The sequence below is a fragment of the Sebastes umbrosus genome, chromosome 4, assembly GCF_015220745.1.
Source record: "Sebastes umbrosus isolate fSebUmb1 chromosome 4, fSebUmb1.pri, whole genome shotgun sequence".
In the NCBI taxonomy this organism is placed as follows: Eukaryota; Metazoa; Chordata; class Actinopteri; order Perciformes; family Sebastidae; genus Sebastes; species Sebastes umbrosus.
In genome coordinates, this window is record NC_051272.1 from 10,178,041 (window position 1) to 10,191,481 (window position 13,441).

A 13,441-nucleotide genomic window follows, 5' to 3' on the forward strand; every position below is an offset into this window, starting at 1 on the left:
CAATTTCATTTATATAGCCATCCATCCATCCATTTTCTTCCGCCTAACCGGGGCTGGGTCGCGGGGGCAGCAAGCTAAGCAGGGTATTCCAGCAGCCCTCTCCCCATCAACGTTTTCCAGCTCTTCCTGGGGGACCCCGAGGTGTTCCCAGGCCAGACAAGATATATAATCTCTCCAGAGTGTTCTGGGTCTACCCAGGGGCCTCTTACCAGTTGGACGTGCCCGAAAAAAACTCCAAGGGGAGGCGTCCAGGAGGCATCCTGATCAGATGCCCAAACCACCTCAGCTGGCCCCTTTCAACGCAAAGGAACAGCGGCAGTACTCCGAGCTCCCTCTGGGCTCCCGAGCTTTATATAGCCCAATATTGCAAATCACAAATTAGCCTGAAAGGGCTTTACAATCAGGGTTGGAAATTAACACCAGCCACCAGCTAAATGCTGGTAAAATATGCAAGTGGCTGCTAAATTTGCTTCACTCAACAGCCGGAGTGGCTGGTAGATTTTTTAATCCACCAGCCACAGTGGCAGGTTCAACACTGTTTGCAATCTGTATATCATACAACACCCTCTATCATTAGAGCCTCCATTTGGATAAGGAAAAACTCCCCAAAATAAAACTTTAACAGGGAAAAAAAATGGAAGAAAAATGCTTTTTTGTTTTACTTTAAAGCCCTTTGTTTTGTGATAAGTATATGTTTATACTTGTTGTTAGTAGCTCCAAAGGTATTTTGTTCATTTTGTATTGTTGCAAAAAATATTCACCCTTGAGACTTTTGAAATTAGTTCTTGTACCACAAAATCTTGTGAAAATTACATGATCTGGATTTGTTTTCCCAGTAAAGACACTGTTTTTGCTGTCACATTAAAGAGTTATGGCGCTTATATGTTTTAAGTTTTAAGAAATGCTTGAAAGCCTCTCCAAAAAGTGCAGTGTTTTAAGTTGATCCAGCAATTTTTGGGTTGATACCATTTGTTATACAGATTTGGTGCTAAGTTTAACCATTTTTTACCACTGGAGAATTGATAAAAAATGATCAATAATCCCTCTAAAATACCACATTACGACACTGAGACCTTGAGGAACACCACAGAAAAAGCCATGCTGTGATTTGATATCAAAAACTTTTGACATTTGGAGATTTCTGCAAGAATTGCATTTTTTGGCGGTTGGATGGCAAGCACGGGTTGTTCAGAAACCCCCTTATTGTCAATCTAGCTACGAAAGCCATCCATTCTCTGAATACTCTAGGTCTCTAGTTTGTGTTTCATGAGGCTGTGATTATCCTAGAGGTCACCATAGGTCATTTTATACAGTGAGGTCAAGTTTAAAAAATGGTCTCACTACAGTGAAATGGCTCCTATGGGGACTAACATCATCACACATGAATACAGTTGGGCTCATTGGATCCACAAGAGTCTCAGCTTTACAGTGATACACAATTTATGTAATTCAAGACTGTTTGGGGACCCTTTTTTGCAGAAATATTCAAATACACCAATTTAGAATAGGATATATAAATATTATACTGCACTCAAAAAAACACATGTGATTATCATAAAGTGGGCATGTCTGTAAAGGGGAGACTCGTGGGTACCCATAGAACCCATTTTCATTCACATATCTTGAGGTCAGAGGTCAAGGGACCCCTTTGAAAATGGCCATGCCAGTTTTTCCTCGCCAAAATTAAGTACAAGTTTGTAGTGTGATTTATCCTTCCCAACAAGCTATGGTTGGTACTAATGGATTCTTCAGGTTTTCTAGTTTCATATGTTATCTAAATGGTCACTCTACCTCTAAAACTGAACCTGCTAGAGCCTCTGAAAGACAGTAAAGTCGGATCTCTCAGAGGGTTAAAGATTAGCTAGAAAGGAAATAACTGTACCAGTTATACTTGGGAAAGGAGAAGGAAAAGCGGTGATTAAAAGGAAAGGAGTAGAGATATGCCAGAAAAGATGGGAGGAGGTCCAGAAAGGAAGGGGATATTACAGAATACAAAAGTCAGTCATAACAAAGAAATATAAAGAAAAGGAACAGAAGGGAGGAAATCATCATAACAAGACAGACTGGATCACACAGGTCTTAATGGCACTTTGGCTTTAATGGGGGAAAAGAAACAGCGGCAAGAGTGGGGATTGTGGTGTTAAAGAAAATGTGCAGCATATCCTAATTCATTGTAAAAAGTATGAGGCTGAAAGACGAAGACTACAGGACCAAGTCAGAGAGGAGGGACGGGACTGGGATTTGATTGGGATACTGGGAACAGAGGGTGAGGGGGTTGACGGCACCTGGAAGGCACTAGTAACTGTTTTTTTTTAATTGAGAAATTGACATTACAATATGGCATCGTACAGAACAGTCCACATCTACAAGGGAACAGACAAGCCTGGAAATTGGCGTACAGTGCATAAGAGTGTGGATGAAAAAAAGAGAAAAAACAAAAACAAAAGTAAGGGAATGTGTGAATAGTGCTAATAGTGCTATAGGGGTTCTCTGTACGGTTAAGGTCCACAACTAACATTGAAAGCTTCAAAGCATCCTTTTTCTTCATACGTTTCAGAGATGAAAAGTAAAGACACAGCTCCTTATGGAAAACATAGAAATTTGGTCTTGATTTCAGGAATCTAGTTTTATGTATAAAAAACTTTCCAAGAATGATTATGGAATTGATTGCCAGGTCATGTAACCGGATCTTTCACAACTATACCAAATATAACAATTTCCTTTGTTTGATTAGAAAAATTTACAAATTTAGTGGACTATTATTATTATTTATATTATATTTATTATATTATATTATTATTTAGGCACAATTAATGTTCTTAAGAGACACAGGATTGGTGGGTAGAATTTAAGAGTAGCAGTAATGTGTAAAATGACATGATGTTACACACTTGTACAGTAGACAAGGCAAGGCAGCTTTATTTGTAGAGCACATTTCAGCAACAGGGCAATTCAGAAAGCTTTACATAAACATTCAAGAACATTGCGACAAAGTGCAAAAGAACATTAAGACATAATTAAAACAGTTATAAAAACATTAAAGATTAGAAAATAAAAACAAGTTAAAAATAGAAGCTAAAATAGAGTATAACACACAAGAGTAAAAGCTCTTGTGCAGTATAAGATCATTATCTGGTTTAATAAAAGGCAGCAGCAAACAGGAAAGTTGTAAGCTTTGTTTTAAAAGAACTCAGAGTTGGAGTTGGTCCTGCAGGTTTCTGGGAGCTTGTTTCAAATATTTGGCGCATAAAAACTGAACGCTGCTTCTGCATGTTTAGTTCCGACTAAACATGCAGAAAGTCTCTATTCTATTCTCTATTCTCTATTAATTACTTAAGGGCAACAGGAATAATGAAGATAATTTAATTATTATTAATATTGTTATTATTAATAATTATTTATTTTATTTTATTTTTTATTTGTTTGTTTGTTTTTTTATTATTTATTTATTTTATTTGTATTTATTTTTTTCCAATCTACTGCTCCACACTCCAGTCCAGTAGGTGGCGGTATTTTATGACTTCATTCTAGTAACATTATGACTTTATTCTCGTAATATTATGTCTTTATTCTAGTAACATGACTTTATTTTCATAATATAATGACTTTATTCTCGTAATAATATGACTGTATTCTCGTAATATTATGTCTTTATTCTAGTAACATTATGACTTTATTCTCATAATAATATGACTGTATTCTCGTAATATTGTCTTTATTCTAGTAACATTATGACTTTATTCTCGTAATAATATGACTGTATTCTCGTAATATTATGTCTTTATTCTAGTAACATTATGACTGTATTCTCGTAATATTATGTCTTTATTCTAGTAACATGACTTTATTCTCGTTATATTACGACTTTTTTTCTCGTTAAATTATGACTATATTATCGTAATATTATGGCAACAGGAATAATGGAGATAATTTAATTATTAGTAGTATTATAATTATTGTTATTATTATTAAAAATTATTAACAAAAAATATTTGTTTTAATTTATTTTTTTATTATTATTATTTTTTTTTCCTGCCAATCTCCTGCTCCACACTCTAGTAGTCCAGTAGGTGGTGGTAATGCACCTATAAGCTGGTTTACCAACCGCCAATAAACATCAAAGAAGAAGTAGAAGAAGAAGCAGAACCCCGGAGCAGAGGCTAACGACCAGCTGATCACAGTAAACAGCTCTACTGACTGACAGGCTGCTGGAGAGGTTTGTCCCGGTTTGTCCCGGATTCTCTCGGTTTATCTCTGCCATGCCCAAACCCGGATGACCTGAGGCTCTCACTGATAACAGGTAAAACGCTCATCTTGTTAACCATCGCTCCTGCTAGCTGACGGGTTACTAGTTGACCATGATAACGCGTTGATAAGACAACGCGTTGAGGCTACAGTCTTGTTGTTTGTAGCTAGCAGGCTACTTCCGGTCCCCAGTTTGTGAGCCTGAGTCACGTTAGAAGCAGGAATATCTGATTCTCCAGCCTTAGCATTTCATTTACCAAAATATACCCTGTCACTTGTGATGTCCGCCTTGGAGACTGCTGTTTAAAAGCTTCAGCTAATCCCACAACTGAGCCCTGAGTTAACCAAACTCCATTCAAAAAATGTGACATTTAAGTTGAGTTGAGTCAACTCTTAAACTCTTAAAGTTTAGTTCTTGAAAATCACGATTAAATATTTTTTTTTATTATTATTTTTTATTATTATTTTTTTTATTATTTTATTTATAAAACTGCACAAAATCCAGTAAATGAAAAGAAAAAAACAAGAAATGTGTCAGGAGAGGTCAAGAAGTTTTTTATACAAAGGACCTCTAAACTAACATCATTTTAAAAATACAACAAAAGTTAAACAACAAGAAGTACACAAAATCTGCAGAAAAACCTAACCAAACAGTGGAAAACAATCCAATAAAAACAATAAAATACATTAAAAAAACAGTACAGAAGAAAAGAAAATATATCTAAACATATTTATTTATTCATTATTTATTTATTTGCCCATATATAAAACTGCACAAAATCCAGTCAATGAAAAAAAAAAACAAGAAATGTGTCAGGAGGTCAAGAAGCCACAGGTTTATACAAAAGACCTCCACCCAACCCCAGGAGAAAAAAAAAACAATAACAAAAAAGAAAGAAAGATCTCAACTAACATCATTTTAAAAATACAACAAGAAGTACACAAAATGTGCAGAAAAACTAACCAGACAGTGGAAAACAATCCAATAAAAACAATGAAATACATACAAAATACAGTACAGAAAAAAAAAAAATACATTTAAATATATCAAAAGATAATTAGACATGAGTTAAATGTGATGATAATTCCCTTTGAAAATGGTCTAAGGATAACGAGCTCTTGATAACATGTATTTTGGTGTTCCATATTTGTACAACACGATATCTGAGGGAGTACTGGCCCTAAATATAAATACTTTATTTATTTCAAATCCCTATATTCTAACACAGAGAATTTGGTTCACCTCCACTTATATTTTATTACACAAAGGATGGCGTGATCGAGCAGTGTTTAAAGGCAAAAACATGAGATGTTATTAAGTTCAGTTCAGTCAGAAGAATAATTAATTTGTCGAATGTATCAAAAGACGCCAAATATTCTCTAAACGTGTCAGATTTATATTTTTTTGTGCATTTTACTTGTGTCAAACAAAGAAAAACACTAAAAGTGCCAGATTTTTAAATGGAGTTTGGTTTGGCAAAAGAAACCAGAGCTGTAGGGCTACACAAATCTGAAATAGAGCAGGAGATTTCAACCTGTAGCACTTGATGATGTTGTGTTCTATAATAACTATAATACACATCTATTCTGTGGCACTTGGAACATGTTGCAAATTGTTTGTCAATAACGATTTTATTTTGAAAATGTGCACGGAAATTATCATCACCATCATTAAGCTGAGGCTAGCGTGGCACATCCTTGTTTGGTCTCAAAGGCCAGTTGACCTTTGGTTTTCTGATTGAAGTTAGCAGTCTGATTCAGAGATCAGAGTCTGATCTGCTATTTATAGGTCAGCTTTGCTGCTAGTTTATTTTGTAGTATTTTTCAGTGTTTCTTAGAAGAGTTGTAATGGAAATTCTGTCAATTTCCCTAGATGAGTCCTAATGAACATTGAAATCAAGATCTCAAACAGATGAAATGTCTTGTATTTTATTCCTATAAGAAAAGGCACAGGTCACACAGAGTCTGCAGAAGAGTGCCTACAGGAGAATATTACAATGTGATTATATAGAAATCTACAACGGGGAGTGTGGGAAAAGGAGTTGTCAGTTCAAAACAGAGGTCTGGATGGTTTTGGTGTGTGTTCAGGCTGCATCATGTGTGCATGCCTGAGGAGAAAGGTGTGATATGATGGTCACCTTCAGCCTGTGAAACCTCTCTACGCTGCGGTGGTTTCAGCATTCAGCTCCTGAATGATTTTTTTTCTATTGATTCAGAGAAACCAGAAGGCAGGAGTGATTTTCATCTCTGTCATCTTCTCTCTGCATTATTGATTATTATTGTCTCTCTTCACCTCCCTGCTTATTTTCTACTATGTCTTGATCTGTGGTCGGTGGCTGTAGTAGTACTCAACATGCTGAAACACATTTTAAAAATCAATATTGATGCAACTTAAACCTCAGTTATCATGACTTTCCACTCATGTCTTCCCAGCAATCTGCCATTCATTAAAAGTGCTAAATTTGAAATTCAGAGCATTTCTATTGCCTCCACATAGCAATACCTGGGCTTTGGATATCAGCCGATACCGGGTAGCGATCTGATGCCAGTGTTTAATTAATAAGCTGTATGTCTCACTGTGTGGAAGTGACTGGGATCATTCTTTTATGTGTAAGGCAACATCAGGCTTCACTTAAACATTGCTTTCCTAACTTTGTAAAACAAAATTTTACAAATAAATACATGGATATACATTAACTGAATTGTTATTTAGTATTAAAATAATGAATCGTACACCAGCAACTTGGCAAAAAATCTTCAAAATTAACAGGAATTACAATTCAGGTGTAAACCTTTTAATGCAGCAACATATTGGTCAAAACTTAAACAGGAATTACAATTCCAGTATATAATGTATATAAACTACAGTATGTTTAATTGAATTGAATAGATCGGCCCCATTGTCACCGATATCTGATCCAGCTATTTGAGTCAGTATCGGCCCGATATCTGATCCGGTATCTGTATCGGTGCATCCCTACCGTGCCGCTTTCATCCTTTTATCCAAGGTGCTTTGGAGGTTGCGCTCTTGTCGCGCCTGCTGTTACTAAGCAACCAAAACCTGCGTGCTGCGATGATGATAATTAAGTTTTGGTAATTTAGTCGCCAAATGACGGTGCCAGCTTGCCCCAATAGGAGTACATTTCAGTCTGTGAGCAGCTGCCATCTACAGCGTTCTCCCTCAATACTGGACCAGTTTCAGAAATTCAGTTCGACAGTCAGTCAGACACAAAAACATGGAATCCATCCAGGTTGAAAAATACTGAATTACCCTTTAATAATTGACCTGTTAGTGAAGCCTTTTCCCACTTTTATTTTGTGGATTCATGCAATAAAGATCACAACTCCCGGACATTGCGAGCAGCATCTTTATCACCAGGACGCCCTGGAAGTGAAGTCTTGATTTTTAAGTTCTGAGTATCTAAAAATCAAACTGATGGTCTCAGCCTGATGTGTGTGGTCAGGAGACATAGTTTGGATGTTTGACCTTAATCTCCTCACTGTTCGTTGTTTGTTCTGCTGCTGCGGGAGCAATCCTCCCGTTCACACACATTTTAAGCTTCAGGCTGATACATCAGCAGCTGGATGGCGGTAATCTAGAGTGTGCGATGTCACGGTGTGTCTGGCTAGAGGGGGCAGACATTCCTCCGCACCACTGACTGAATACGCCGTTAGCTTCAAGCTTGTGAGGTCACGAGGACCATGAGGGGGTCACGTGACTCATTCCTCAGGTTCCTCCCCGCTGAGCTGCGGTGGGGAGTCTGGTCTGTCTCTGCTGGTTCCCAGTTTGTCTGTACTGGAGCTGAGGGAGGATGAAGCTGATCTCTGAGCAGAGAGTTGAGGTGAGTTGAGACAGCGGGAATAGATCCATCTGTTTAGGCTGCTACATCATTGAGATATACGCATATAGATCAGATCTATTGTACTGATGCCCTCAGAAGCATTTATTTATTATTATTGGTCAGATGACATTTGAACAGTAAATGCAACAATATTTTTATTGTTAAACAATTCTAATTATTATGGTCATGTTTTAAGCCACCGTTTATTTGTATTTCTTGTTTATTTGTGTAGGATTTATATTATTTGACGTGTTGTTTACAGACTTTGTTGTGTAATTGCGCCTTGATGAATGAATTAAGTATTTTTTAAATGTAATTTGGTGCATCTGGAATAAAGTTTGTTGGTTTGTAGTTAAGACAGGTGATTGGATAAAGTGTTAAAATGTGTATTGTTAGTTTTCAGTCGTGCTAGCGGCACGGCTAGACTGAAATATCTCAACAGCTGTTGGATTGATTTCCATGAAATTTCAGACATTCATGTTCCACAGAGGATGAATCCTACTAACTTTGGTGATACTCTGATTTTTCTCTAGCACCACCATGAGGTTCACATTTCTGAGTGAAATATCTCAACAACTGTTTGATGGATTGTGATGATTTTTTTTTTCTTTTATAAGCGAAAAGCTTTATTTTATAATTCAATTCCAACGTGTATCAACATTTCTTTTTTGTTTTTAAAACAAATATTGAAACCAGAAAAATAAAATAACATAAGAAATTAAGAATTATAGAAAAAAATGTGGCAATGATATATTATTGATAATGAACCAATACTTGTGTCAAATATACTTTAACTATATAATAATAATAATAATAATAATAATAATAATATTTTTATTATTATTATTATAATGACTAAATGAAAATATAAAAAAAATAATTAAAAGAAAAATGAATAGAAAATAAAGGATTGTCATGTAATTTGTTTCAGACATTCATGATCCCCTCAGGATGTATTTTAATAACTTTGCCGATCCCTTAACTAAAAAATGTTGAATGTTGTATTATGAATTGGGTATTATAGAATATGTGGGACTGAGTGATGTTATCGTCTGTCCATCAGCAGCATGACACGATTTCACGGTGAACAGATCTCCTGTCAAAATGAATGATTAGTTGATTTTCACCAAAATCATCCAGTGACATTTAAAATACTTGAGAGCGTAATTTTTATCGTGGGTGATTAAAAACACCGTACAGCTCTTTACGTTTTACAGCTGCATCTCTGAAAGAGTTCTGCTAACTGGCAGAGAAACTGTGGAAAAACAATGTTATAAATATTCTGGAAAACAGTCTGAAGGGGACTTTTTGTTTGGCTTCAGTCTCAGCTGATGATTCGAACAAAGTGGTTAATATTATTATAATAATAATACATTTGGAGACGCCAAGGAATGTGTTAAACCCCAAACCCCAAGACCTGTGTCCGCCCGTGTCCCAGCCTCCTTCCATAGGCCTTGCCAAAAAACAGGAAGTAAAACTCCTAAAGAAGCCCAGTCTGCTCTGATTGGCTTGAGAGAAAAATAAGGTGGACCTTTGCAAAGGTAGTTCTCAAGCTGTGGCGATATATTCTAATGCGCCTGCATGTGACATAGGAAGGGGAGCCACATCTGAATGGAAGCCCATAAAGAACTGACTGGGTTGTCTTATTTCACTGTTTGTGACATGAGAAAGTGAGTTTTTCATGATATGTCCCCTTTAAATGTCGTCTGACCAAGCAGCACCTTTTGTTTAACCACGTTAATGAGTTCCTTCCATTATCCTCTCCAGGATCCAGACCTCCAGCTCCTTATGGCTGTATATGATGAGAACATCCTGAAGAATCAGTTCTACTTGGCGTTGGAGAAGCAGAGACCGGACCTCTGCAGCCGAGTAGCAGAGCTCCACGGCATCGTGAGTCACACCTGTTACCTGTTACCTGTTACCTGCTCTGTTAAGAGTGTTTTTCTGAAGGATACCACTAAAGCACCAAATCTGTGTCACAAATCAACCCAAAAATTGCTGCAACAATTTATGAGACATAATAGAGCATGGGAATGACCATCATATACTTCTATCATAATGTTCTTAACCCGTATACACTTTCACAACTTATTTAAATTAATTCATTCATGTTTCTTTATGATTTATGAGTAGAACAAGTTGACACAGTGATGAGCTGCATCTTAAATTAATCTCCAGGTTCCCAGCTTTCATGATGATGTACACCACTTCTATGTAACATCTACTGTTGACCTGCTATCACCCCCTAAAGACCCCTGTACCCTCTTAAAAAAGACAAAAACAGATCTTTTGTGGGTCTCAGGGGGTTAAGCATTTAGTGCGCTAAAACCTTGTCCTTTATAGTTCTCCACATTTGTGTTTGGGTAATGCTGGGTATACACATTACAGTTGTTGAGCCGATTATGAGTTGCCGTGACGAATGATTGGGCCAAGTTGGACAAACAAACAAAAACAACAAGCAAATGTCAAAGTAGTGTGATTAGTTAATAGTGTTAGAATAATCCACTTCATGGGGTTTTAGTGGTGAGCCACAGTTCACCTGAAGTCCGCCTCTCCTGCAATTCTCTCTGTTTGTGTTTAATGACCAGTTTATAGTCCGTTTTACGATCATCTCTTCATCCACCATCTCATCTAAATTTCCTCAGTTTCTTTCTCTTTGCCACTGCTGCCTGGATTGCAGTTTAACTTAGCAAGACATCTCTGTGATGAATGTCTGTGTTGGTGCAGGTGTTTCCTCTAATCAGAGTCTTCCTGTTGTGCAGTGTGTTGTGCTGCTTTCTGGCTGCCAAGACTAAACTGGTGGGAGACAGTCGTCATGTGACGCGCGTCCAGTCTGGGTTGAATTCAGTCTTTAATGTTTGTTCCCAGCTTAATGTGTCATCCTTCAGTCTTTCAGTTTTTATCAGCTGAATGTGACCATCCATCCTGACTTCATTTGTTAGACCTGGCTTCTCAGGAATGAGGAACTGCTCACTATGATGTCAGCGTCTTTCTCAGATTGCATTTTGGAGCTTGTTTATGGCAGTCGAGTGTTTCCTGGTAATACTGCTGGGTTTCTGTCTAATAGGGACTGTGAAGTACGGGGGAAGGAACCTGCCAAAATAAAAAATACATAGATAAATAAATATGTCATTAAATGTAGCAAAAATAATATTAAAAATAAATGTAGCCATAAATTAATTGATACAATGTGACATAAATTATAATTATTTTTGTATTAATTCTCTTATTTATTTACTCTTCTGTTTCATTTTCCCTTTTATTTATTTATGTATTTATTTTTATTAATCTTTACAGTTATGTATTTTTGCATTTATTTATTCTTTATTTTTGCATTTATTTTTTTATTTATGCATAGAGAAATGGGTAAATAAATGTATAAAGAAAAGAATACAGAAATAAATAAGTTTGTGGAAATAAATAAAGGGTGAAATGCAAAGGGAAAATTGTGGACAAATAAATAATTGCAAAAATACATAAACAAATATATGCATTTAAAAATAATATTAAATAAATAAATAATAAATCAATAAATAAAAAAATAAATGCTAAATTAAATAAATAAATGCAAAAAAAAGAATAATACATCAAAGGGAAATTTAAACATAAGAGTAAATAAATAAGGGTATTAATACAAAGATAAATAAATAAAAAAAAAAATTAAAACAGAAAATATCAATTTGTCACATTTTATCAATTCATTAAGGACTACATTTATTTTTAGTGTTATTTTTGCTACATTTAATGACATATTTATTTATCGTGTCATTTATTTATTTATTAATTTATTTATTATTTTGGCAGGTTCCGTCCTCCATAGTAATGAATGTGGGTATAGGATGCCAGGAAAAGGCAGAACACATTTCCTGGTAAGATGGGTTTCCAACAGCAGTCGGGGTCTTTACGACTAGAGTAGGGAACACCTGAATAACAGAAAACAAACAAAAATAACCTAAAAGCTTCATGGCTGAAATGAGAACAGTGTTGTTGTTTTGCTGCCAGCAGAGGTTGAAAGGTGTTGAGAAAACACTGAAATAAAGGAGGAAACACTGCAGAGAGAAAATGCAACAGTACAATAGAAGCTGGGACATTGCAGGTGTGAATAGACCAAACATACGTGCAAGTTTCTCTTCTAGCAAGCAGCTGATTCCACCCATCACCTCCTCCTCTCTGGTTGAAGGCGTGTTCATCACTAAGTCTGCTGTATATACTGCTTAAAGTCCAGGACTTCCATGGCCCTTGGTAGACTTTACCATTTAAACCAGCTGCAGCTGAGACAAGCCGTTTCAGTCTGTCTTTTTTCAGCCCACTAGTCTGGATCAGACTCCTTACTGGTGTTAAAATGTGTCCGATCAGGAGACAGAGTCGACTCAGTTTGAAAGTGAAACTATGAGTTTAGCTGTCGGACCACTTCCAGTCTTGAGAGCTATCACTTCAACAATGTTTTTTTTGTTGTGGTTCAACACTCTCTCAGCTGCTTCCTCCTCTCTCAGCCCACACTTTCCCTCTCAATGCATTTCTCAGTTTATATCAGGCGGCAACCTCCGGGTCTGAGAAGTGAAGCCTTAAACTTGCATTCTTTCTATCAGCCAGCAGGGGGCGACTCCTCTGGTTGCTAAAATAAATTTGATTGTATAGAAGTCTATGAGAAAATGAGCCTACTTCACACTTGATTTATTACCTCAGTAAACATTGTAAACATGAGTTTATGGTCTCAATCACTAGTTTCAAGTCTTCTTCAATACAGCATGATGTTCATTTAGTAAGTTATGGTCCCATTTAGAGTCAGATAGACCATAAAGCAGGGGATGCTTTAGGGCGGGGCTACTTTGTGATTGACAGGTCGCTACCACGGCGTTGTCCGGTCTGGGGGTTGTCCGTGTTTTCGTCGTAGAACTTTAACCCTTTCACAGTGTGTTTTCAGTTCATCAAAGTTAATTATAACATTTAGGTCGTCTAAAAATTCTGCGTTCGGTTGTACTTAGCTCCACCCTCTCGTGTCACTTCTGGTCGCAAAAAAACAAGCTGGCGGCGGCCAAAATCCAAGATGTTGACAGACAAAATCCAAGATGGCGATGGCCAAAAACCAAGATGTCGACGGCCAAATACCAAGAAGGAAACGGACAAAAACCAAGATGGAGACGTCCATAATGCCGAACTCGAGGCTTCAAAACCACAGTCCACAAACCAACGGGTGACGTCACGGTGACCACGTCCACTTAGTATAATACAGTCTGCGGTTATATAGATACATGATTATTCGGGGAAGGTGACAGAATTAGATTTACATTTATTTAAGGTTGTCAGTCAGACGAAACTTTAAAAGCCCAGCCAAGCAAGAAAATGCAGCCGCT

General features: G+C 36.7%; 1 protein-coding gene across 4 annotated transcripts in view; it reads left to right on the plus strand.

Moving 5' to 3' along the window:
* The first annotated feature begins 4,082 nt into the window (after positions 1 to 4,082).
* Positions 4,083 to 13,441, plus strand: part of ankrd27 (ankyrin repeat domain 27 (VPS9 domain)) — a 32,052-nt gene continuing 22,693 nt past the window's right edge. The window contains exons 1-2 of one of the 4 annotated variants that reach the window (XM_037766285.1): positions 4,083 to 4,216; positions 9,855 to 9,977. In XM_037766285.1, the coding sequence (XP_037622213.1) occupies positions 9,876 to 9,977 (102 nt within the window). In that variant the 5' untranslated portion in view covers positions 4,083 to 4,216; positions 9,855 to 9,875. Of the gene's footprint in view, positions 4,301 to 7,914; positions 8,088 to 9,854; positions 9,978 to 13,441 lie in introns of those variants that run through there. The other 3 variants (XM_037766284.1, XM_037766282.1, XM_037766283.1) reach the window with 3 other exon arrangements.